The following is a 21,886-nucleotide window of genomic DNA, read 5'->3' on the forward strand; positions in this document are numbered from 1 at the left end:
CACAAATAAAGTGGTGGGCTTCATCCCCCACACCCCCCCGATGTGGGGGGCTGTGCCCCCCACAACCCCCCTAACTAAATACACCAACTCCAAGATCGCTCCACATTGAAGAAAAGGCAAACTCTGCGCAACGGCCAAACGACTTGTTTCCCTGAGTGGAAACTGCCATTCGCTGTTTTGTGTGTTTGATTTTTAGTGATTGACGTTTAGTTATTTGATTAACTAAATGTTCCATCAACTAATACAGACCTTCATGGATGGCTCTTTTTTCTAGAAGTGCCAGAACTTCTCATTGGAACAGTTCTCTCTGACTGGGTGGCATGTCAGGGAGAACCTTCTTGGTAATTTGTGGTGGTTGGTAAAAGGGGAATGTAATAACCCCCTGGACATAATCTTGAGCACCAACTGATCATTTTTTATGGATGCCCAGGCACTTGTGTGCAATGAAAAACAACCCCCGACTGCCTCCAGGGCAGGACAGCTGGGCAACACCTCAGGGGCACTGAAAAGGCTTCTTAAAGAAAGGTTTTCCTGGAGCCCTGATTTTGCGGACTTCCCTTTGCCCCTAGGGCTGTGGCATCTACCATTAAATCCCCTTCCCTTGCCTGTAGAAGAGGAATTCTCTGGAGTATCTTGGAAGGAACCCTGTGACTTGTGGAACCAGAGTTTCTTACTTCACCAGTGGTTTTTGGAATAGGATCTTTGGGGAGTAGAAAACTTGATCCAGACCACCGACAGAGTTTTGCCCTCCTGCTCATTGCGAGTTAAGGTTTCTTTGACAGAAGGTCCAAATAGCAAAGAACCATCAAATGGAGCATTAGTAAAAGACGCTTTGAAGGGTTCCGCGAACCCGCATAACTACATCCAGGCATGATGCCTTATGGCAATGCCTGTACTGGCAGCTTGAGAGGTACCCTCTGCTGCACTGCAAATCAGCCTCATCAAGGAACTGGTAATAGAAGAAAGAGTGGTGAGCTGAGGAGATACCTTTTTGAGGTCCTCTGCCGGCATCAACTCTGAAAGAGACTTGGTGAGGTCGGAGACCAGATCTCTTTGGAGGCAGGTAAAATACGCCAAATAATTCAGGGCTCTCAGGCCAAAAGTGGCTGAAGCAAAAATGTGGTTCCCATGTCTGTCAATCGTTTGAGATTCCCAGTTCAGAGGATGGACATTGGGGCTCTGTTCCACCAACTTCTTTTTGGTGGTTGCTGCAACCACGATAGCATCGACTGGCACTCCCTTGCTTCAGTGCGCTCCATCTACGGGGAGGCTCAACAACTTACCTGCTTTCTTAGGAACTGGTTCCATAGTATCAGGTTCCTACCATGCCCTGTGTGCGATAAGGTCAATAAGCTCATCTGCAGGTGAGGAGGAGACCCAGGAAGTAGATGAGCCCATCCTGAACACCTTCAGGAACACAGATTCTTCTAAAGATGGGGGCTGGGAAGACCAACTGCCTTTCTGCTTCAACAGCTCCATAATGTTCCCAAAGGAGATGTCATCCATCAGAGATCTGGGGGATCCGTCCCCTTCATCAAATTTTGCGTCCTCCATAAGGGACTCCATGGGGGAGTCCAAGTGCCTCCTCTTGCACAGTCGCTTCTGAGGTGGCTCTTCTATAAGGGGCTCAGGAGAGGACTCTGAAGACAGGGAAACTCCTGGGGGTCCTGATGCCTGAAGGCTATCTCAGGGATGGCTGACCCTGGACAGGATGAATGGGCTCAGGACACCTGATAGTGACGGGCTGGGAATGATGCTCCAGACTTGGAGAAGGTCCGCTCTACTACGAGAAAAGCTGAAGGACTTCAGGAAACCCTGGCCCCATCCCCGGTAGCCAAAACCACAAGGGAAGGGGGAGCAGAGCCCACTGCAGGCCTGGGTCCCTTGGACAGCACTGCCCCCAAACTGTCAAAGGCCGATGCTGCCAAAGGAAGGGATTGATTTGAAAAACCCACAGCAGAACCCCTCCCTAAGGAACTGGTGCCGCCCTCTCAGAGCAGAGACCCTCTCTGGTCAAACCCACAGGAACCGAGCTAGTCAAGGACCCTGGAGAAACAGGAAAAACTAATATTCCTGGATCCGCCGATGCCTCCCCACAGAAAACCAGGACCTAGGATTCTAAATCTGCGGAAATTGGAAGAGAAGCCAATTTAGGAACTGTGGATCTCCCCAAGCCCGAATGGGCTGTGAACACCAAAAGACCCATCTCTATCTGGGCCCTAAGGAAACTCCTCATCATCCTGTCCAAGTCTGAAGGTAAGATGTTCCTGGAGGATCTGGACGAGGTTGAAGAATGAGTGGATTTAGAAGGGGATGCTAGCTGGGATCCCACCACCACTCTAACATTCCCAATCCAGGGAACAACTCTTATAAGACTTCAGATACCTAGAAGATCCAACTGGGGAGCTTTGAATAACTAATTCCAGATATGATGAACGCATCGGATCTGAACCCAGTACATCAGCCTGCCTTGGATCCAGGGGAGCTAAAGGAGCCAAGAGAACAGGGGAAGGAGCCAAGGGAACAGGTGTAGGATCCGCGGATCTCTGCACACAACGACAGATCCTGAGCCTTCAGATCCAAACCTGGAGAGGACTTCTTCAGATCTGTGGGACTGCGATCAGAGAGTCTCAGACATTTTTGGGGAGCCAGAGGAGGCTTTCCTATTAGAGTCCTTGTGGACGCTAAACGAGGGGGTGCCCAAAACAAAGGGACATCCTTGCGCCATGCCCTTGAGCAGCAGTTCGTTCCAGTGATCTGCCAATGCCAGAGGACTGAATGCAGTGCAAACTGAACATTCAACCTCGAGGTGGTCAGATCCCAGAGAATAAATACACTTCTTGTGGGCATCAGAATTAAGCATCTTAACACCCACAAGAAGAATATCTTTTAAATCTGGTAGGTTTGTCTCTTTCTAACATAGTCCTACCAGTAAGCACACACACAAAACACACTACCCGCACAACTCCATAACAAGTAGAAGGGACCAAACACTCACAAAAAAAAAATAAATAAATGCAACAAAATCCCAAAGCCCAAAAAAAACTAGACTAAGGGGAAGGGAACTGCAGAAAGCACAGGGGAGATAACAGAAAAAGGTATCACTACATGGGTTGAAAATTGGCTCACAGATCAGTGTGAAAGCCAAGTCAGACTGCCGACTAGTCATGAGTGGAGTCCCACAGGGATCGGTCCTGAGCCCTCTCCTGTTCAGCATCTACTTCTCGTACGTCCAGGCCAACACAAAGGGACTCTGGGCTGATCAAGTTCGCAGATGACTGCAAGCTGGGAGCCATTATTAACTCCCCAAAGTGATGCGGACATCATACAGAAAGGTCTCACTGAGACCAATGACTGATGTCGAAACCATGGCCTTAAGCTTAATGCCAAAAAATGCATCTCCTTTGGTAAAAACTCAGTTCCCACTAATTACAACATTGATGGGAGCCCAATGAATGCGTTATAAAAGAGATCTGGGGACGCAGGTTGACAGCAACCTCTCCTTCGACCACCACATTGCCACTGTGGTCAGAAAGTCCTTCTATGTGGCACATCTCATTACCACGGGTTTTGCATCCAGGAAGAAAGAGGTCATTGTCTCTCTCTCTACTCCTCCCTCATTAGACCAATCATGGAGTATAATGCCCCATTTGGCATGTACCTCACTAGACATCTGCAACAGCTGGAGAGGCCACAGAAGTACCTCATGAAGAGGATCCTAGGCATTAAACACCTACATGGACAGACTCAAAAGACTCCAGCTATTCTCTGCCTCATATCTCCTACTTAGAGGCGATCTCTGCTTAACTTACAAAGCCATGTCTGACCCAGCTCGGTTAGAAATGCTACATCTAAAGAAATCCCAATCCCTCCCCACCACACACTCCAGAGACCTCAACCTCATTACCACAATTGACAGAACATGTTGGAGGCACAGGTTCCTCACCCACAGACTGCTCATGCTCTGGAATAGACTTCCCATACACGTCAAGCACAGCACCTCGCTGTCCCTCCAAGTGAAATCTTGATGAGTAGATGGGTAATAGAAAGTTCACCCCAGGGATCACTCCAGTGAGTCTACTTGATAGAGGCACTGGGAACTAACATCAGGGAGCGCGATGCCAGGGCACTTCTATGGGCTAGGCTTGTAAAGGCTTCAGGGCCATTAGCGTAATAAATACCAATGAACCTATTAAAAGGAAGGGCAAAAAAAGACAAAAGCCTAACATTGTAAGTAAACTAAAAAAGGGAGGGGAGGAATAGAAAACGCTTAACTACACAGAAAAATAAAAGTTAAATGACTTAAGTGAAAAAAAAGTCCAAGAAAAATCCTTAACCAATGCTACAAGCCAGGAATCACGTCTGTAGTGAAACTCGTCAAAAAAGATCTGAGGGATAAATGGGATTGTGGGAGATGGGAGGAGCTCGAACCTTGAATCTACTCTGTAAAGTGCTGGATAGGATCAGACATCAGATCCAAGGCCCAGACTTGATAAATAATGAAATGGATAACATCAGATCCCACATTAAGGACTCCTGACATGTTGCAAACGATTCTGCAAAGATTAGCAAGTCGAACAAATAACGAAAAATGTGAATGTCTTGCAGTGTGCAATAAGGTATCCCTGCACCTATACATTAACACCCTACATGCTGTAGCTAACTCAAAGGTAATGCACAGAACTGATACACCCAGACAGAGAATCTGAGACATTTTCTGAAGCCTGTGGCTATAAAAATGTGATAACGAACTTTAAGGTCTAATATTACCATAAAACTCAGAAGTGGAATGACTGGTTATAGACTCTGAAGGGTCACCACTTTGAACTTTGGTACTTTCACAAACTGGTTAAGAACGGAAAGGAAAGCTTTACAACTAGTCTCTAGGAAAGCTCGATCTTTGAAACTAGAAACATTCTGGAGAAGAAGCCTGCCTTAATTTCTTTTGTCTAAAGACACTGGTAGTATGGTTTTCCTAGGGTAAGATTGTGTTGATGAATCTGAGGAAAAATCTGTCTGGTTTGGAGGGCAGAGAGGAATTCCCCTGAAATAAGGTATGTGTATCCAGTGCTAACTGTAAACTTCCTGAACCAGTACTTGCACCCAAGAGTCTGAAACTATCTGTTGCCAAAGGAAAAAACTGAGAGCCAATCTATAGGACACATGAGATGTAAGGACAGGAGAGGGGGATGATGCTGGGATAATCATTCTGAAAGCACAGAGACTGTCCCTTTTCCTGGAAAGATCCCTGCTTTTTAATTCGCCACTCCTGCCATCTCCTTTTGTTGCCTGTTTGGCAAGAAGCTGTCAGGAGTGGATCATTTTACCATTTACAAAAAAGCAGTTGGTTTGTAAGATTTGTAATACAAGGCTTGAAAATCTTAGCAACTCCTTGAATTAATTTCCCTCTGTCAAAATGTTTGAAAACTGTTTTCGTATGGCCATGGTGCTGCACAGGTTAGCGGCGTCACCTCACAGCAACAGGTTCTGAGGTTCAATTCTTGGTTGGGGTAACTTCTGTGCAGATTCTGCATGTCCTCCCTGCGGACGTGTGGGTGCTCCAGTTTCCTCCCACATTCGAAAGACATGCAGTAGGTGGAATGGACACACTAAATTGTCCGTAGGTGCGACTGTGTGTGTGTGTGTGTGTGTGTGTGTGTGTGTGTGTGTGTGTGTGTGTGTGTGAGAGAGAGAGAGTGGTACTGATGAACTACTGTGGCATGGCTAACCACCCTGTGGTGTAAACCTTGGCTCGAAATGACTTTCACTATTGAAGCAACACCCTGACTCCATGTGCAAAAATGGGAAAGGGGGTTGAGGATAGATGGAACAGTTTGAAAACTTGAGTAGCAGCAGCAGGGCCAAACACCTCCTCCTTGTCTAGAGTTTAAATTCACAGATGTTACCTCATCAAAAAACTTTTGAGTATGTATCCAGGCATATCTTCTCAAAACAGTAGCAGTACCTCATGTCTCCCTGAAAAGAGGCCACTTATCTAATGAGACCAACCCAATTAACAAAGAAAAAAAGAATGAATGAATGAATAAAGTATTTACCACATCATGAAGGAAATCCATTTGCAGCATATCAAAATATCTCCTCAGGTGTTCCCACAAAAATTTTCACTCATCTTAGACCTAGTCTTAGAAAAGAAAAAACTCCTCTAATGGAGTAGGAGGGAACAAATATTCCTATGAATCAAAGTTTTGGGCTTGAGAATCAAAGACTCTGTCTATTTCAAAATCCTCTCACATTTTCCTCAGGTATACATTGACCTTATTAGTGTTATGATATATAATTCTACTTTCCAGGATAGAAAGCCTGCGATAAACTCCTGCTAAGAAAATCATCCTTACAAACAGATAAAATGTCTTTAAATGAGATACGTGCAACTTTTTGTTTCTTTTTTCTAGTGACAAACAGTACAGTTGTGTACACTTACCATAAATGTAGATGTTCGAGTGTATTCACTGTTGCAGTCATTACATTTGGGTTATCTGCTTGCAGGTACCCCTCAGTCGGCCTGATTAACAAAGTCTTGGGTCCTGCATCGGTTGCTGTCCCTTCTTCCATGACGTCAGGTTGTCAGGGGTATAAAACATGCAGCCGACGCCATTACATCAGTTTTTCTTGCCCCAGATGTCAGGTGCCACCCCAATGGGAAGCAATTAAATATAAAAGTACAAAGATATACCTCCAACAAAAAAGCAAATAAACCAAAAAGGCTTTTAAGCATAGTAAAAGAAAGTAGAGGTATAGCCAAAATAAATTAGGGGGCTGGAGGGAGGGTAACCAGGACTGCAGCAGTGAATACACTCGAACATCTACATTTATGGTAAGTGTACACAACTGTACTATGTTCTTCGTGTTTTATTGTTGCAGTCATTACATTTGGGTAGATTCCCAAAGCTATGGTTGGGAGGAGGAATTTAGATAGCATTAGGGCCATCTATAAAGCCCTGCAAGACTGCAGTGGCAAAACCAGCTCTGGATTTACAGAAAATTGGCAAATGATAATGCTTGGTGAAAGTATGCACAGAACTCCAGGTAGCAGCTTCTAGGATGTCCCTGGTAGGGACGCCTCTGAGAAAGGCTGTAGAGGTAGATGCAGCTCTGGTGGAGTGAGGTCTGATCCCCTAGGGGATAGGCTTTCCATGGTGCTTATAGCAGAAATTAATGCAATGGCTTATCCATTTATAAATGGTTTGCTTTGAAATAGCCTTTCCCTCTGCCCCTGCAGCAAATGCCACCAGCAGTTGTTCAGATTTACTTTGAGGTTTAGTCCTGTCCAAGTAGAATCTAAGTTGTCTATGCACAACTAAGGAATGCAGTATCCGTTCCCCTTTATTCTGTGGATTGGGAAAGAAGGTTGGCAAATGGACTGATTAAGAGCCACTCTGGATACCACCTTGGGCATGAAGGATGGATTGGTTCTGAGGGACACCCTGTCTGCATGAAAGATGATGAAAGGCTCCACTGCCATAAGGGCCTGTAATTCAGATACCCTTCTAGCTGAAGTGATTGCTAAAAGGAAAGCTGTTTTCCAAGAAGAAATTTTATGTCTGCAGTAGCAACTGGCTCGAGAGGAGGTAGAGTGAGCTTCTCCAAGACAACGTTAAGGTCCCAGGCTGGGGTTGGAGCTCTCCTGGGTGGTCTCAAATTTTTGGCCCCTCTGAGGAACTGCTTGAGCAGTGGATGAGAGAAGAGGGGAGGTTCTGTGTTATAATGAGCTGAAATGGCTGAGGCGTGGATTTTAATGGAGGAAAAAGGCAGGCCCTTGTGAAATATCTCAGTTAAGCATTGTAAAATCTGTGGTAAATCGGGCTCTGCTGTGCTCATCCCTTGGATTGGTTCCAGGTACAGAATCTTTTCCATTTTTCAGCATAAGATTTTCTAGTACTAGGTCTCCTTGACTCTAAAATGATATCCATCACAGGTTTGCTGAGGGAGGGTAAAGTACAGATTAAGTAATTAACCAGGCTGCAAAGTTCAGTGTTAGAAGCTGAGGGTGCAGAATCTGGTTCTCCTGCTGAGACAGTAGGGAAGGAGTCTGTGGCAGGTGTCATTGAGATAACTGTGACACACTGCGCAGGAGGGGGTACCAGTGTTGGCACGGCCAGTCGGGAGCAATCAAAATCATCCTTGGTTTGCCCTGTTTGATTTTTAGTAGTACTTTGGAGAGCAGAGGCAGAGGGGGGAAGGCAACTTTCCAGGCTTGTTTGTGGGGAGTCCTTGTGCAAAATTTGTCCAATTGGTAGTTCTGGGGAGAGGCAAACAGGTCTATATCTGGGCTCCCCCATTTGCTTGCCAACATGTTGAAAATCCTTGGTTCCAGTTTCCACTTGTGTGGGTCTATGAGGTTTCTGCTTAGTCCGTCTGCCAGTGTATTTAATTTTCCTGGCAGGAATTGAGCTTGTAGGTGCACTTGGTAGCTCAAGGCTGTGTTCCACAATGCCATGGCTAGTCTGCAGAGGGGGTAAAAATGTGTACCCCCCTGCCTGTTTATGTACCACACAACAGTGGTGTTGTCCGTCTTTACCATTAGTTGTCCTGGAAGAATGTGGTCCTTGAAGGCTGTCAGAGCATTCTGTACAGCTAACATTTCTTTTTGATTGATATGCAGGTGCATTTGACTTGGGTTACATTTGCCCTGATTGCACTTCCCTGCCAGGTGAGCCCCCCATGCATAGTCTGATGCATCTGTTGTTAGGGTTTGGGCGGCAGGGGGTGGTGTGAAAGGTAGTCCCTTGTTTTGGTGGCAGGCCTCTGCCCACCACAGGAACTCTAGGCACAGGCATGGTATGATAGGAATCATTGTTTCTAGGTCTTGAGAATGTTGACACCATAGGCTTTTTAGATACCACTGTAGTTTCCTCATATGCAGTCTTGCATATGGAATTAGAAGAATGCAGGAGGCCATGAACCCCAAGGCTTGCAGTATTTGTCTTGCTCATAGCAGGGTTTTGTGGCCACTTGTTTGAAGTAGGTTGTCAAATGAATTTGTTTCTCTGGCGTGAGGTAAGCCATCTGGGAAGTTGTATTCAAGCTTGCTTCCAAGAATATAATTTGTTGACAGGGTACCAGGTGTGATTTCTTTTCATTTATGGTGTACCCCAGACAAGTTAGAACCCTTTGTACACAGGACAGATGATTCAAAAGTATGTCCTGGTTTCTGCCTGAATTAGACAATCGTCCAGGTATGGGTATATCTGAATATTTCTTTGCGTGCAAAATGCAATAACTGGAGCCAGGCACTTTGTGAATACCCTGGGCACAGTAGACAAGCCAAAGGGCAGTGCAGAGAACTGATAATGCAAGTAGCCTGCTTTAAAGCGTAGGTATCTTCTGCAAGATTCCCTGATTGGGATGTGCAGGTATGCTTCTTTTAAATCTAGTGCTGCCAACCAGGCATCTTTGCCTAGCATAGGAAGTAATTGGTGAAGAGTCAGCATCTTGAATTTTGGAATCTCCAAAAAGGTGTTTAGAGTAGACATGTCCAGGACAGGATGCCATGAATTGTCTTTTCCGGGTACCAGAAAAAGTCTCGAGTAGAAACCTTGTCCTTTTTCCTCTTCTGGTACCAGCTGAATAGCCCCCGTGCTTAAGTGAGAAAGTACTTGTTTTTGGGGTAGGTCATGCCACCCACTTGTTGTTGGCAACGTGTGGAAGTGAAATCTGTATCCCTGGGACACTATATTTAAAACCAATTTGTCCTAGGTAATGAGTTCCCAATTCTTTGCATGAAGAGCAATCTTTCCCCCCAAAGGGGCAGTCAGTTGATAAGTGCGTGGAAATTTTAAAGGGTAGTCATTGAGACAGTTTACCATAGGGGGGAGTCTTATTATTCCCAGATTTGGAAGTGGGGGCCCCCCACTGCTTAGTTCTGTGTGTCCCCTGGGACTGAAACCTGGGGTTTTTGCCATGTCTGGGTTTGGCTTGAGAAGACCTGGAAGGGGCTGGAAATTACCAATTCTTAGAGGGCCAGTGCCTACTAAATCTAGGAGGCTGAACTTGTACAAAATCTTTAACAGTTTGCATAGATTTAGCTTTATCTTCCATCTTTTTAAGAACTTCCTCAGCCTTGTTGCCAAACAGGCAGTCCTGATTTAAAGGAGCATCCAAAATATAGATTTAACATGATCAGGAAAAGATTGCTCTTGAAGCCAAGCATGCCTTCTGAGCACAGACCCAGTAACAGCAGCCCTGCAAGAGGTCTCTAATGAATCAAAACCACATTGCAAAGTATGTTTTTCCAACTTGTTCAGCAGAATGCATTAAATCCTGTAATTCTTTATTTTCCACACAGTCAAGAATCAACATCATTTTCTGTTTAAGCTGTCCAGTGACATGTTGCTGATACTTTAACATATGAAACTGACAGTTTAAAGCCCTAATGGCCAAGGTTGCAGAAGTGTAAACCTTCTTACCCCATCTATCCAGCGCCCTGGAGTCTCTATCAAAAGGGATAGGATTTTTAGCAGTAGAAGCCTTAATGCCCTTGGGCCCCTATGAAATAGTCTCTGGATCTGCAATAGGATTTTTAAAAAGGAACTTGTGGGACTCAGTGACCCTATAGTATCTGTCAGGTTTTCTGGGAGCAGGAGGCAGGGAATCAGGGGCCAAACTAGATTCCGAAAAAGCATCAACAATGTCTAGTACAGGAGGAATAGCTAAAGGCCTATGCTGAGGTAGGAGAAGGAAATCCCTAAGCCTCTTTTTTTTGAATCAGAAAAATCCTGGCTTTCCAAGTGGAAATGCTCCCTTACAGTATGTAAGGTTTCCCCAAAAGAAAAATCCTCAGGAGGGGAAGCAGAGGGAATGGAGTCCTCTGCATCAGAATCTTCATAAGTAGATAAGGGCAAATCCAGATCATCAGAAGAATCAGAAAAAATAGAATCCTGATCAGAAGATTCATAATCAACTTCAGTCCTAGGCCTCTTAGAAGGGGGGGGGGGGGTTGCTATCCCTGATATTCAGCCATTCTTATCATTTGTTTTTTAGGCATAGAGGCCTGAGCATGTGGCCTGGGCATCATTTTTTTAGGCACGGATCGAGATTTAGGCCTAAGGAAAGAAGGAGGTGCCTGTTTAATATGCAAGACCGTAAGCCTGAATACACCATCAGAAACCAGTGCCTGCACAGTGGCTCCGGGCCCATCCAAGGTAGAGACACCCGCGGGTTCCATAGTTGAAACATCTCATGGCATACCGGACTCCAAATGGGTCTCCGTAGAGGCTTGCGAATCAGAAATAGCGGGTATCAGGGGCTGCCAAAGCACCTCACTGAGTACCGGCGAACTGGTGACTGGATTAGGAGAAGCATCGTTGGCAGTTTTGGACCTCAGCGGCCTGTCTCTGTCTTTATCTTTGCATTTTTTTGGAATCCCAGTAGTCGGATGACTAACAGACGACATTTCTGGATAATTAAACCGAGAACTGAAATATTTAGAGACGAAAATATACTGACGACAGATAGTGCGCTGATTAAATAAAGCACAAAACCGACAGTGAGGTACGTCGTGGTCAAGGCCTAGGCAAGGAATAAAGCACAAAACCGACAGTAAGGTACGTCGTGGTCAGGGCCTAGGCAAGGAATACAATACAAATGAAAATCTTTATGAGGTATTTGCTTTCCACAAGTAATGCAATTATTAATTTTTACTGACATCGGTAAGGAGCAAGAAAAACTTTCCCCAATGGAGTACTTAGCTTTAGTTGAAGACTTTGGTTCTGAAACTCGAAAACAAAAATTTCAGGAGTCAGCCAACTGGCACTTGCAAACTGCTCCTGCTTCGGGCACCGTATGGCAAGAAAGACTGATGTAATGGCGTCGACTGCATGTTTTATACCCTTGACGACCTGACGTCATGGAAGAAGGGACAGCAACTGATGCAGGACCCAAGACTTTGTTAATCAGGCCAAGTGAGTGCTACCTGCAAGCAGATAACCCAAATGTAATGACTGCAACAGTGAAACACGAAGAACATCTGGAAGGACACCGAATGAGAGATGGCACTTCATCTTGGGCAAGAGGTCTCTTTCTCCAGCCTCTCTGAAAATAACCTCCCAGAGAAACTTCCATACCCAAAGAAGATGGTTTCCCTTGCCTGGACTGGACACTGGAACAACCACAGAAAACCTGGCTAATCCCTGGTCTGTGGTGGTGGAAGGGAGCACACCAGAGGAATCCGAAGAAATGAGCTGAGGCACTGTCTGAGCCTGCAGTGGAAGCAAAGGCTCCTTTTCTGTTTTATTTTTCTACTAAGTACAGCAGCAACACTGGTGTAAGAATAAATGTTGTATGAAGATTGTGCACCTTCAAAAGGCAGAAGACAGTCCATATGTTTGGTTTCATAGCCTCCTCAAAATATTTAGAACAGGGGTGTCCAACCTTTTCAGTTGCAAGGGCCGCATTGAGTCAACAGAAATGGTCTGGGGGCAAACAGCAAGTGAGGACCAAAAAAAAAAAAAAAAAAAAAAGGTCTCTCACATAAACTGAAGAGCAAAAAAAAAAAAAAAAAAAAAAACAAAGCGTCATAACCTAAAGAGCAAAATACACCAGGTATATGCAGACTAATACAAAGTCGGCCCACTGGCTGTATTGTAGGTGAATTTGAACGATAAATAAATTAATAAATGCATAATATTTGCCCTAAAATTCAATATCTCATTCTAATTATTAAAAAAAAACAGTTAAATCTAGGTAACAAAGCCATCACAACATTCTTCCAAGTATATTGTACTAGCAAGCCCCCCCCCTTTTTTATTTTACATTTTTTATTAAAACCTTCCAAATCTTTACCACTTCACTTCTAATTTTCAAATTTCCAAGGCAAAGACTTTTCTGTGGGTAAATTATACATCACCATTTTATCTCGTCTCTTCCTACCTTACGTATTAATTGTTGAAATTGGTCTTCCACTAACCTCAGTATAAGTAAATCTCCCTTCAATCAGTCATTCTGACAAAAAGCTATTACTCCCAAATATTACACGACAGTTCTTCTGAATATGTGTTTCAAACTTGCAGCTTACATGCATACACTAATTTTTGGACTCCCCTTTTTTCCCCAAAGTATACTCAGGCTACTCTTCAGCAGCTTTTGTAGATGTAGAACAGTGGTTTGGATGTCTGTGACCTTGTTGGTCATCTTCTAATCTAGCCAGAATACCTTGGCATACTTTAAAAATATACAAATTCAACAAAACTGATAACATCACACTACAATGCACATTAGTGTGATAATATGGAGAATGGTAAAACCCTCACTTTAATAAAAAACAGGTGAAGAAAAGAAAGCTCTTGATATGAAGACGTCTTTAAGGACCATGAAGCAGCATCACTGCCATCCTGAAGTAGCAAGGCCATCCTGATGTACATTAAACAAGAACGATGACGACAGGACAATCAACATTTTCTCCTTTTTATGTAAATTAGCAACATGGACGCCACCACTAAAAGTAGGAAAGGATATGCTGCCCACTCAAAGCAGACAGCGCTGAAATTAAGTGGTACAGATACCAAAAAGTGACAAACGAGTTGCAGAAGGACATCTTGAGCGCTGAGAGATCTGAAAGAAGGTCAATGCATCTTAAACAGCATCTCAGTTAACAATTCCACTTTCTCTTCTTCCTTAGCCAAATTTATTTGCAATTTAAGTTGTATTTTCCTTTTTATGTGGCTTAGGTTAATTTGTCAGACTTTCTTCAATACTCTTCCAACTAGCATCTGAAAGAAATAAATGAGCAGCAAAAGGGGAGATTGATGGGAAGACTGCCCTATCTTTTATGGATGCATTTCCACTGAGTTCAGAACAGGTAATCTTTTTATACGAACTGCTCTGAAGAGCTATGCAAAATAATGCCACCTTGTAAATGAAAATGCACTACTGTAAGGACTTAGAGATGCACACAGAAATAAAGATAAGTAAATGTTCTGCTACGACATACCACTTGCTTTACTGCCCCTCTGCAAAGAATGAAGTGAACCTCCAAAACAAGGAGGCTATACATCAACATAAAGTACTAAGCTGGAGGATGGCTGGGATATCTTTCTTAACAAGTAGGTTCACACATGCACTTAAGAAAAATGAGGAAAGACAGCCTTCTGTTGAAGTGATGGCCTCCTACTGCTGAGGCTGAGCCCAGATCTGAATCTTAGAATTGTGATTTTTATGGTCTTTTAGAATACAAATCTTCTAGCAATGGGGGCAGACAGAACTTGCCAGAACCATAAAAAGTCCTAGAAAAAAACACCACTTAAGTATGAAAATATGGCAGTGCAGGAGCCATCATTCTGAACTGTTTCTCTAAGTTTTCAGGTGCACAATTCTGTTGCTTTACTCAATATCCAAGAAGTTAAATCAAAGATAATTTAAATGCCCTGCTGCTGACCACCTATAGAAAAGCCAGTGGCAACAAGTCACAAGTGCCAGTATATTTACACATCTCATAACACAAGCTCATCAGGCACTTCATGAAGCATTAACAGTTTTTGTCATAATACTCTATGAACATTACACATGGCTGCCACTCGGAGACAGAGCACCTTTTCTCTGTCTAATTTTCAAAATTCTCAGTCTAGGTCCAATATTAAGCATCCTTCAGTCAACTATAATTATATAGCTTAGCTTACCTTTTACTGCTGTAGAATAGATGTTGTAGTAGTCAGTAAAATAAATCCACTTTCTTCACCGCAATCTCACTCCTTCCTTCACCGCAAATTAAAAAAAAACGACCGAACGGTGTTTTCGCGCATGCTCATACCAGCGGAAAGACGCTGGTATGAAAAAAACGTGAAAAAAAGAAAGTTGGCGCATGCGCAGAACAGCAGAAGTACGCGGACGTGTAAACACACGGAAAAAAAGTTACATTTCAATTAAATTTAAATTTAAGGGTTGCGGGCCGCATGGAAGAGCTCTGAGGGCCGCATGCGGCCCGCGGGCCGCAGATTGGACACTCCTGATTTAGAATATCATCTGAAATCAAGTGCCTATGTCTAAAAGAGATGAGGGTTAGATCATACAAGCTGCCAGCCTTAGAATGCTCATGCTGGTGTGCAGCAAGAAGCCTTTCTTCAGAGTGAGGAGGTTCACTCGCTGAGGCAAAGGTATTGGTTCTGACCTTAACGAAAGAAATAAACCGTATTGCCTGGGCCAAAAAACTCTCTCACTAGCATTTTTAGACTCTCTTCCTTGATCTTTTGCCATACATTTGGGATCAAGGGTATCAAAGGGAAAGGGTAGAGAAAAGAATGCACAAGGTATAGAAGTGGCATCTATTTTCTAGGCTCCTCAAGTTGATGTCTTACAGCAAATCTTCCCAAGTTGCCCGTTTTCAGCAAAAGCAAAAAGGTCTACTTCTTCAGCAAGATGCACTAAGAAAAATAAGTAAAAAAATTCAACTGTGGGTTAACTACCCAAGACTACAAAAGCAGGCCAGGACACCAGACTGATAAGGCTGTGTACTGCATACAATGCTCACAAACTGCAACAAGAAAGAGTCAAAGTTCGTGCCTGACAACGCCACTTTTATAACAATAGTGTCCTGATGTCCAAGTGGGAGGGAGTCATCAGAGGCTAGAAGGGCAAGATGCAGTTTTGGAAGTTAGGCTGGCCTTTGGACTCAATATTAGCATAATTAATGAGGGTGGAGTTATTATACTGAAAAAGCTTGAAGGAAAGGACATACTGCAGTGGGAATTTCTTGGCCTGATTACAAAAGAAAACAGCTGTCGAGAATAGTTTGTACTATCATCCTTATCCGCTCCCTAATCTAATTTTATACCAACACTCTTAACAGGGATAGCCTGGAAAGCAGCAATATAAGAATTTCAACAAACAAATCCAAGAAACAATCCAGCTCTGTGCTGCAGAGGAATGAACGATTTTTGTGAACCAAGTTAGCAGGGACTTGATTAGGGGTCGTGGGATAGGGGAAACCAGGCAAGGAGGAAAAGGAATAAAAGGGCTTCAAGACAGTTAAGGGTGTGAAACCAATGTACCCAAACACTATGCTGTCTTAGCATGGACAAGTTCCTCTATTAGGCACCAACTGTATAAAGAATAAGAAAGATGTAGTGGGCATCCCAAGAGGGTCCCCAAATGAGGCTGGCATGAATCCATGAGGCAGAAGGTATCAACCAGTGGCAATATTTCTACCTGCCTGCCTCCATGGCTGGCTTGCACACAGACTGGATCCTTAGCACTGTGAGTAGAGCTGGACTGAATAAAGTCTGGATATTATTATCCATCTGAGAAAAAAATGACATGGATCAAAAAGAAACCATAGGCAGTAAATAGAAGTCTAAAACTGGTGGGAAACCTTAGAAAAACAGCACATGTTAACACTCCCGAAAGTGCTACCCATCTAGAGAATGGGTGAAGTGTACCATGCAGTGCAACATACAGGTAAAAAATACACACAGAATAACTGGGAACACAGCATAATGAAAATTAAACAAATAACAAAACAACAGTACGCAAAGCAGTCAATAAGACCAAATATAACCACTGTTGGGTAATAAGTAAAACACCACAACATATTAAAGCTAGTTAAGTTCTTTCATCATAAATATAATGGACTTCATCAGAACTAGTTGGTATCACAATTACCATAATTTTATATACAACACTGTGGCCTATTAAACACAATTATCCAATCACTATCATTCATGTTTGTCTTTTTGGCTTTTCCCGGTGAGGGGTCGCCACAGCAGAACACCGGTCCGCTAATGATTGGCAGTAGATGTTTTTTTTTATGGTGCCGAGTTACCAGCCTGACGCCCAACCTTCAGTGAAGGCACGCCCATTCACACAGGTCTCTTGGAGGCCACCTGACCATGGGGAGGACAAGCAGACTCCACAGAGAAGGCACTCCAGCCGAGAATCGAACAGGAGAACCTCTTGCTGTGAGGCAACAATGCTACCGCTGTACCACCGCAGCTTCAATCACTATCATTCATAAATTAACAAAAAAAATTTCCCATATTACAGATTATAAAAAGTCCATATAAGAAATGGATAAATTCCATAATAAAACATTATATTAAAACCACAAATAATATTGTCTAGTATAATGATTTAAAAATACATTTTTTTATTTTATTTTATTTATTTTTATTTTACATTTGTTGACCGGGATAGTCCGACTGGATGCATGTCCATTTTAAGCGGAGGCCCGGAGAGAAAAGCTCCAAGGGTAAGCAGATACAGCATTACATAATACCAGCATTACATATTACAAACAGACTATTTATCCTACAACTTAGCAGCATGCATCTTTAAAACACTACTAACTGAAATTCCATCATTCTACCTAGCTGTGTAGCTACATTAAGTCGCAGTTGCCACCAAAGTATATATTCTAATTTTAATTCCCAGGGTCCCCCCTAGGATTAATTGGAACCTGTATGCCTATGCTAAAAGATGATCCGAGATTCTTATTTTTAATCAATATATATATATATATATATATATATATATATATATATATATATATATATATATATATACACACACACACACATACACACACATATAGATATATATATATATATATATATATATATATATGGGTCTACTTTACATGATCGAAATCTCAAATGTTCGACTTTCTTATGACTGAGACCATATAATCGAACATTTGAAACCTCGATCGTGTAAAAAAAAAAAAAAATACAAAAAAAAAAAACTACAAAAAAAAAAACCTAATGTATCTAGATGGAGGCAAGACCCCCTGCACCCCCCGCTACTTAAATATACCAACTCCAGGATCTCACTACATTGCCGAAACGGGAAATCTTCCTGTTTCGCGTTGTATGGAGATGTCTATTCAAACCAGTCGAGCTTTTAAAGCTCGAGCATATGGTCTCAGCCATATGAAAGTCGAGCTTTTAAAAGTTCGACTATCTGAAGGGGACCTATATATATATATATATATATATATATATATATATATATATATATATATATATATACTTACATATATAAACTGCAATTCACCACTTGGTGGATTTTTATTCCATGGTCACAAAGCCTATGCAAGAGGAGCTGAGGTCTCAATCTTTACTTTAACTTTTCCTCGTATTTGGGCACATCTATGAACTCTGTAAAAATGAGCACTGTGACTTGTTTCCACTATAAGCCATTTCTCTGGATGAATGTATTACCCAAGTAATGACAGTCATCTAGTGTAGCTGTAAGTGACCATCTCCCCTGCATGTAAAAATATCTGCCATCATCATGAAGAAGAATGGGGACTAATCACATTAATCATTTGTATGAGTCTCACATAAGCAAGCCCTTTAAATCTTTTTGTCATACAAAAAAGATTAGTCTTTCATAATCTATTTCAGGAGATATGAGCCCGTAATAGTACGCACAGCCTCTCATATTACATGCAATACAAACATTAATAAGGACAATTTAGACTGGAAAAAGTTCTGTAATAAAGCTTTCATAATTAGCTCCAAGGAATATGAGCCCCACAAAGACAGACACTGCCTTTCATATTCCATGTGTTATAAAACACTCCAATAAAATTTGGTGACGGCCTTGTAAAAGCAGGCATCTTCAAATGATCAAAGTGTAAACCACTCTGTTACATGGACCTGATGAAGCTCAGGTGAAAGTGTTTTCTTAAATATAGTTCTACAGTTGTAGCTCACTATGTGTTGTCATGCTTTGCTTGCTAAAAATAAAAATAAAAAACTTTTAACTAAGAATGAGGTTCCACAGGCTGCTGAGCTCGTAAACCCTCATGGGTCTATCAGGAATATGCAAATAAGGGACTAACCTCTTATCTTTGGGATTGGATCCTGGTCTTTCCATCTTTCAGATTTTCCTCCAATCAGCTCCCTGGACCCTCCCACCATTGACTGTAACTGCCTTTAAATAACTGACCTGTTGAATGTAATGTATTAGAACAAGAACACTCATCCATCTACCTACTTAACTGAATAAATTGCTTGAAACTTCAACAAGGTGTCTATTCCTCACACATGCAGGATATCTGAGAAACAGAGACTCTGAGATCTACTAGCTAAACTTGGGTACATACTAAGAGGTAAGAACCTAAACACAAGAAGAATGGATGAACTTCACGCAATTATTCAAGATGATCTAAAACTAAACATTCAATGAGAAGACAGTAACACTAAGGAAAACCACATAGCTTTTCAAAAGTATTAGAGGTGCAAAAAGTGAAATTATTTTCTTACTCATGATGTAAAATTGTCAAAATACCTATAGTGTAATGTATCTTAAAGCTCCTCTTAAACATTTCTCTTGTGTCAGTCATCCTTTCATTTCTTTCCGGATATACACATTAAGAAACACAAAAAACTTAAATGAAATCCAAGAAGGCAGTAGCATTCAAAGGATAAGTTCTGCAAGAAAAAGTGCCCACCTAATGACAGTATAAGATAACCGGGGGGTGACACGAGAACATACTTATTCACACAGGGGCATAAATAGCTACCACCTAGACTTCCAGAACAAGTAGTGAAATCATAAATTATGGTATACTACACAAAGAAACACTAGAGAGACATAATTCTAGTGAGGTGCAGGGAAAACTGGATATATTGCACTTTACTGCTTAACAAATCTCACAGCAAAGTGACACAGAAGGTTAGACAGCAGCATAAATCGGCTCCTGTTTACGGAGTACAACCTAGACAAGCTGGTGGTGGCACGCTGACATCTACTTCACCTTCACATCTTTCTCCTCCTTTATGAGTTTTTCATGATCAGCAAGGGCAGACCTGGCCTCTTCCAGCTCCTTCAATGCTTCTTCAAGTTTCAGCTCATCCTGCAATCAATGACAGGCTTATTATTTTAACCTGCAATCAATGTCAATTAATTCTTTGCAAGCTTCTTTCCTTCCAGTCTCTACTTAAAGATTACATGACCTTTCAGACCTCTGAAATTTATATTCCTTTTTAACAAGCACTACCCTCTAAAATTATGCTTTCCTGCAACAATTTATATGCCATTTTGCTCTTCTCCAGCAATCATTTCTCAACTTACGCACTGACCTTGCTTTATTCTATTACTGCAGTATATTATTAAAATACACATTCTATACAAAATGTTGTGAAGGAGTTACACTTCTGTTCCTGTCGGTTGTCTCACAAAACAGGGTACTACCCTCCTGCAACAACCGTTCCAGGTGACAAGTACAGTTCACAGTCCTGCTTTCAGAACAGCAGAGCTACAAACACCTTCTCCATGCACTAAAATGAACTTCAGGACTCGAGGCGTGGAGTTCCTGAGGCACGATAACAGGTCATCACATCTGTTTACGAGTCTTATAATCCATGTGCTGCTGCTAGTGTGGAAATGTATCCTTTAACCCTGCAGAAAGTGTTAGGGAGAATATGTATAGCTATGTGAGTTGCACAACCTACATTCAAACGTAATAATGCATTCAACCTACTCACAGCTGGAATTTAAACGCTGAAATTGAGTGTCATCAAAAAAAGAAATCTACTGAAATGTAATTCACATTTTCAACTAATTTATTAAAATTTTAAGGAACATGTATAAACAAGAAATCACAACAGATGCAAATCATTTATAACTTTCAAAATGAAATACACATGCAAGAAAAAAAATAAAAGGAAAGCTCAACAGAGATGTAAAACCATACTTAATTATACAAGCTACTGATACAGGGTGCTAGAAGTCGTAGTGATGATACTCAAGTATAACAGAAACCCATGAGTCTTTTACAACCATAATAAATCATAACTGAACACACAGTTATCCCGTTATTGATCAAATAACAGAGAGATTTTTTTCAGTATTTATCAAAAGAAGATTTGTTTGCTCTTATTTTGACTGTGTTGATTTCAGTTTGACACACAAATGTGACACTATTTAAAAATTCCTTATAAGGAGATTTGAAGTACCTTTTCCCATTCTTTGCTGCAGTTTTCCTATCCTAAAAACAGACAGGACATATTGAAGAGGAAATTTAGATTTTTGTACACAAATCGGGTACTGGGATATTAAACAATATTAGGTGTTCAATTAAAATAAAAATATTTGAGAACTATGCCAGGGTAAACAACTGAAATATAGATGAGAAACCTGTGAGAGTTTTGTATTCATAAAGTGTTGTTCATTTTCTTTGATCAATGACAGTCCTGGATTCTTTTTTAAAATATTGTTTTTCTGTGCAGGGGTTAAAAAGGCTCTGTGCAAGAATTTATATTAAAACATCTTCCAAAAATAGAGTAGATGGCTTATGTTTGAGATATTAAAATTTAATTTCTGTTAACTAATATGAACTGTGTGTGTCAATCTTATACTGTTTTAATTAACCTGTAGCTGCACTATCTAAAGCCAAAAACACAGCATCCATGGGACCGGACAACATCCCAGGCTGTGTTTTACACAAACTTCAGAACGAACTGGCTACCCACTTAAGCACCATGTTCAATAATAGCCTCGCATCAGGCTTTGTGCCCACTGAATGGCACACAGCAACAGTTATCCCACTCCACAAAGGGGGAGCCACCACTGATCCCGGGAACTATCGACCTATTAGCCTGACTAGCCTGGTCTGCAAGGCCATGGAACGTATCATCATGGAACTCATAAACAAAGACATTGGTAACCTCCAAACTCTGGATCCCACCCAGTTCGGGTTTGTGAAAGGCAGATCATGCCTCCTGAACCTGATTGACTTCTTTGAGGCAGTCACCAAAGACATGGATGAGGGTAAGGTGGTTCACACAGCCTATCTTGACCTCACCAAAGCTTTCGACACCATCCCCCATTCTGGAATTATAGCTAAACTCGCTCAACTAGGTATAAATCTCTATGTCACAAGATGGGTTGCCAACTGGCTCACTGACAGAACCCACACTGTAAAAGTTGC

General features: G+C 42.0%; 1 protein-coding gene across 1 annotated transcript in view; it reads right to left on the reverse strand.

The window, feature by feature from the left end:
* RABEP2 (rabaptin, RAB GTPase binding effector protein 2) overlaps positions 1–21,886 on the reverse strand; it is a 472,624-nt gene that overhangs the window by 46,492 nt on the left and 404,246 nt on the right. The window contains exon 13 of the mRNA XM_044087055.1: positions 19,712–19,810. Within this exon, the coding sequence (XP_043942990.1) occupies positions 19,712–19,810 (99 nt within the window). The remainder of the gene's footprint in view (positions 1–19,711; positions 19,811–21,886) is intronic.

The sequence above is a fragment of the Protopterus annectens genome, chromosome 10.part0 (assembly GCF_019279795.1).
Source record: "Protopterus annectens isolate FY-2018-M chromosome 10.part0, PAN1.0, whole genome shotgun sequence".
NCBI classification, from domain to species: domain Eukaryota; kingdom Metazoa; phylum Chordata; order Ceratodontiformes; family Protopteridae; genus Protopterus; species Protopterus annectens.